This window comes from Stomoxys calcitrans, chromosome 1 (assembly GCF_963082655.1).
Source record: "Stomoxys calcitrans chromosome 1, idStoCalc2.1, whole genome shotgun sequence".
Taxonomy (NCBI): domain Eukaryota; kingdom Metazoa; phylum Arthropoda; class Insecta; order Diptera; family Muscidae; genus Stomoxys; species Stomoxys calcitrans.
The window spans coordinates 40,320,372-40,326,161 of record NC_081552.1 but is presented as its reverse complement, the minus strand read 5'-3'; the positions used below and the strand labels follow the sequence as shown (position 1 = coordinate 40,326,161).

The 5,790-nt window shown below is 33.7% G+C and overlaps 1 protein-coding gene across 1 annotated transcript; it reads left to right on the top strand.

The window, feature by feature from the left end:
• Positions 1–2,072: 2,072 nt before the first annotated feature.
• Positions 2,073–5,557, top strand: LOC106092921 (zygotic gap protein knirps). The gene is made up of 3 exons (XM_013259877.2): positions 2,073–2,472; positions 3,383–3,460; positions 3,635–5,557. Exons 2-3 carry the CDS (start codon positions 3,383–3,385, stop codon positions 4,961–4,963), a joined length of 1,407 nt encoding a protein of 468 aa, XP_013115331.2. The 5' UTR covers positions 2,073–2,472; the 3' UTR covers positions 4,964–5,557.
• Positions 5,558–5,790: the final 233 nt, after the last annotated feature.

Sequence of the window (5,790 nt, the reverse complement as noted above, 5' to 3'; positions counted from 1 at the left end):
CACTAGGACCACGTTTACAGGACCATGCGTGATGATTCAACATAACAATCCTTGTTGGAAAACCCTATATATATAACCAAATCTGAACCGATCTCCTTCCAGATTTCAGTAGACTTTGTCTCTTTGCCAAAAAAGATAACTGTGCCAAATTTGAAATTAATTTTGTGTGCCAAATTTGAAATTAATTTTGAATGAAAATTGCGACCTGTACTTTGCTCAAAAATTAATATGAACAGACGGACGGACATAGCTAAACCGAATCACAAAGTGATACTGAGTTGATTGCTTACTTATCAATGGTGTGTTACAAACAAATGCTCTAAGTTATAATACCCAGTAATGTAGGATTATAAAAATATCCTACAGCACAATAGTAAGCTATGGTTTAAACCCTCCAATAAAAGTCTTTTAAGAAAACATTTCGAATCTAATGTTAATGCATATTAAATGAAAATCTTGTTTTAATTGAATATCTTGTTTTAATTGAAAATCCGTTTTTGCGGTATATAGTTTCCAACCATGCCCCTAATGATTCATTGCCTTCAAAATCCAAATTTTGTTCTTACCTATTGTACTTCCTTATCATAAATGTAAAACCCCTTGGCAAAAAAATCACTACTGGAATTTTTCAATAATCTAAAATAAATAATGTACTTCATTTCATAAGCTTAAGATATTAAAACTAAAATTCCCCTCTATATGAAATATTCAAATCAATTGTCAACATCGATAACAAATCTTAGTATTGATGATATAATGTGGACTCAAGTTAAAACGTAAATTCTAAACGCCAGAAACACCACCACATTATCGCCCCGGGAACGATTTTATGGATTAAATAGGAGACGAACAAAAAATAAACCAACTGCTGGCTGGTTTAAAAAAAAAAAAAAAAAAAAACAAACAAGTTTTATGGTATTTACAATAAATCATGGTGTTGAAAAGAAAAGCAACCAACTAAGATAAACACTAAGCAAAGGTAAGGAGAGATCCAATGATAAAACAGTAAAAATAGATATACAAATTAACATAAATAAATAACTGTAACTAAAACCTAAACGTTTAGAAAAGCAAAAAAATCAACGAAACTCCTCCCCTTTTGATTTCGAAAAGGAAACAACAACTGTAACACCAATAACAATAACAACAACATTGCCGTATATATCTTTATATACACAACCAAAGTGAGTGAGATATTAACTCAATCAAATATAAGCGGTCTGAAAATCTATAAGTTTTGCTTTTTATAGCTATGGGCAGAGAATAGGAGAGAAAATATTTTTTTTTTTTTGGCCTATGTTAGTAAGAAGTGTTTCAAAAACTGTTATTTTAATGTTAATAAAATTTAAGAGAATTTGTATACTCTTTTACTTGTTATGCTTATGTTATGACTTATTTAACATTACTGTTATAGAACTTAACATTGCCGGTCTACTCTGTGAATACTATTTTCAAAGTGTTTTAATTTCCTTCTGTGACCTTAGAGTCCCTTAACTCTTCTGTGGATTTAGAAGAGACTTAAAATGTTAATCCCCATGTTTAGTCTTTAGGCTTAAAGATGTTAAGCCCTGCTTCCGTTAACATTGGCTGAGAGTATGCACTCACTGCTTAATATGCCATAATGGGCTTCATTCATTCTTGCTCAATGCATACACACACACAGCCACCTTTGGAAAAAGAGTACAAGCAACTAAGCAGGGGTTAAAATCGAGCATGACTTAAAGGTAAATGTATAGGTTTTACCAGAGATGGAGCAAGAGAGAGAGAGAGAGAGAGAGAGAGTGTAAATGCAAGCTATTTGAGGGATTGTTGTGTGTGTCGTGTGTTATAGTTATTTGAGAGAGTTCGATCTTTGTTGATTCACATGAAGAGGGAGAGGTCTTTATGTCTTATCATATGTGTTAGACAGAGTATCTAGCTTAAGTCTTTTGTATTACCTGAGAGCAAGGAGAGTTAAATTTTAGTGAGTGAATTTAGTGTTGATTTTTTAACAGTGCTTATGATGCGAGGCGCTTGTGCTTGGAGGTATAAAATGTAATGAAAGAACAGATTGGTATTTTGTACTTCAATAGCTATGAATAGAGAAACATATCGCTCTTAGAATTTTTAAAAATTCTCACATACAAAAAAAAAAAGAAGAAAAAAGTTTAAGATTTTTTTTTTGTTATAAAAGAAACCCCAAGAAAAAGACGTTAATAAGAAAAATGTGTTTAACTGAAAAGAAGTGGTAGCTAAGAGAAAAGAAAGTACAAAATCATAAGAATTTTTCATATATATATATATATGCAAAAAAAAAAGAAAGAATAAACAATTGTTATATAAACAAAAACCACACATAAAGACCAACAAGTGCAGTGAAGTGTTAAAAGAATTACCTAAAAGAAATTTCTACAAAAACAAACAAAACTCCACAAAAGAAAATTTTGGATATACCATTGCATAAAGGATTTCACACATACCCAGACATTAAAGGTAAGTTGGGACGAAAAAAAAAACCAAAAGGAGTTGTTTTAAAACAACTTCCGCAAACAAAAAACTAAAAAAATATCAAAGACTTGGCTAACCAGAAAAAAGGCCCTACTTCCGCCGGCATTTGACAAATTGCTGAAGAAAATCTTAACCCAGTATCCCCTTAAGTATGTGGCCTTATAAGTTGCACACAAAAAAATTCTTTGAATTTTTCCCTTGACAAAAAACTTCAAGAAAATTACACCAAAAATATGTTTTCTCCTTATGAAAAACATAATTAATTTTTTATGACTTTTTTTCACAACAGTCAAGGTTTTTTGGAATTTTTAAATTTTTTAAAGTTACTACCTGCTAGAGATTTTTCTATGTGTGGGTGCTAAAACAGTGTCATAAAACCTTTTAGGGTTGCATAATCCCTGCAGCTTTAGTTTTTTGCTATGTCAACTAGCAAAAACAGTAATAAAAATCTAGATAAAACATATACTAAAAATTTTTTGGTATTTAACTTGGGCCTTTAAAAAAAATAAAACACACTTGCCCTAGACAGCTCAAAGGGTAAACATCGGATTTAAGAACATTTTGGGATAAATCAAACAGGAATTAGCCAGCATTGTTTTTGAAATGGTAAAAAATTGCAATACAAAATAACTAAAAAAAAAATAAGAGACAAAAAAATCTTATCAAAAAAAAAATATATATAAAAGAATTAAAAAAATTAAAAATAAAAAAAATAACAGAAAGTATTAAAAAAATTAAAAAACAAAAAAAGGTTTAAAATTAAGTAAAATTAAAAAAAAAAAAATCTTACATTTGCAGTTAACTCTTAACTAATCTAAAAATCATAAAATTCCCCTTTTTATTCTTAATATTCTTATAACTATTTTTTTTTGTTCTTTTCCTTTTTTTTTTGCAGATGAATCAAACGTGCAAAGTTTGTGGTGAGCCTGCTGCTGGCTTTCATTTTGGTGCCTTTACTTGTGAAGGATGCAAGGTAATTATCAATATTCATAAAATGCCTTAGTTTTGTTAAAAAAAAAAAAATGAGAACACAAAACAAAACTTTCAAAATTTTTATATTTAAGCATTTTTTTTTTTCTCTCCTTTTGCACTCATTCATATTTTTCTAATTTTTGGTTTGTTTTCTTTCCCTTTGTTTTCTATCCAGTCATTCTTTGGCCGCTCCTACAATAATCTCTCCTCGATCAGTGAGTGCAAAAACAATGGCAAATGCATTATTGACAAAAAGAATCGCACCACGTGCAAGGCTTGCCGCTTGCGCAAATGCTACACAGTGGGCATGTCCAAGGGTGGCTCACGCTATGGCCGTCGCTCCAATTGGTTTAAGATACACTGCCTACTGCAGGAACAGCAACAACAAGCTGTCGAGGCGGCAACCAAAGCGGCTGCCAATGGCAGTGTACCTCCAAATTCATCGGCCGCCGGTTCACCCTTTGGCGATATGGCTGCTGCAGCCGCTGCTGCTGCCGCCCAACAACAATTCTCGCAACGTACTTCTCATTTGACGGCTGGTGCTCCCCATATGGGTTATCCTTCTTATTTGCCGGATATGTCTGCTGGACCCTTTATGTCTGCTGCCGCTTTGCCCTTCTTTAGTATGATGAATTCCATACCCGCCATGGGTGCTACAGCATCTCCTTCCTCGGCCTTTCAAATGCCTCCTCATATACTATTTCCTGGCTATCATCCAGCCGCTGCTGCAGCCGCTGCTGATGCTGCCTATCGTTCGGAGATGTATAAACATAGACAATCTGTAGACTCTGCTGCCTCCGGAGAGTCTTTGTCCCGCTTCTCACCCACCAATCATTCAGTGCATTCTTTGACTCATGAAGAACCTCTAGCCCAACAGCACCCCCATTCCGCACGGCAATCCCCTGAACTATGTGTCTCTGGGGATGATGATGAACATGAAGGCAATTACATGCAAACCCACCACACCTCAGCCTCCTCCCATCATTCCATCTCCCCTGTCTCCACACATCATCAACATCAAATTCACAGTCCCATTGCTGTGAGAGCATCGCCTACTGGCCCAGCCCCCTTGCAACATACCACACCACCACCACCACCACCCCAAAGTAACAGCCCTGCACTAACCACTCATCATACCTCCTCCCCTGAGCCTTCGTTTGCTGCCAAAATGGAGTCACTCTCGCCTGTTTCCGTGTGCTCCATTACCCATGAGACTGCACCTGCCAACCATTTGGAGGAGCCCATGAATCAAGATGGACCCATGGACTTGAGCATGAAAACCTCCCGCAGCTCGGTCAATAGTGACAGCGATATGCTGAGTGAGGCCAGCGAGGAAGAGCGTCAACATAGCATGCGACGCAAATTCTTTCATCTTAGTAATGAAGCTGAAAACTCCGAAAATTCTTCAGACTCTGAGGCCAGCAAAAGGCAAAAACTGGCCGCGGAGAGTAGCTATCACTTTGCTCCCCATTCACATGCCCAAAGAGGCATTGTATGCGTTTAGAAAAAAAAAAAAAAAACTTAAACAATAACAGCAACAAAAAGAAGTACCAAAACCACCTCGTATAACAACAGAAAAGCAAACCATTTATAGTCAATGCAAACCTTTAGTTAGTAGTATAACAAGCCCCAGCCCCAATTCTCTCTCAACCAAAAGCCACAATTGTATATAAAAGCCTAGAGCCCATTGTTGTTAAGAAAAAAAAAAACTTACAACAGTCTGCCTAGGCAACCCCAATTAAAAAATGAGAAATTCCAAATACTAGTTTCATAAGTTGTTTAGTGAATTTTTAATATTTAAGTTTTCATATTAATATTATAAATTTTTTTTTTAAATTTTTTAGTTATTATTTTGATTGTTTATACCAAAATATTGTACATAGAATTTTTTCTTAATTTTAATTGATTATTCTTTGGCAAGCCTTTTCCATAGTTCTAGGTTTATAATTCATTAGTTTTCACGTTGACAGGGCCTTTGGCTCGCAAAATTGTATATATACTCCTAAAGAAATTTTGATTGCAACAATTGTATTATTTTTTAAAAATTCTAATTATACATTACTTTTACATATTATAAAAAAAAACCCCAAGCGTATTGTACATATTTATTACAAAAATACCAATGAATTGTAGATTATATATTATGATTTTTTTTTTATTATATAAAAAAGAAAAACAAAAAAAAAACCTTAAACAAATACTTTATTTTTTTAAAAAAAAATATATGAAAAAAAATTCAAAGAAAATGAAATTTTAAATAATGGTGTTTTTACTATGAAGAAATGAGGCGTTGAGGAAAAAAAAAACAGCAAAGAAATTCATGATGTAAAA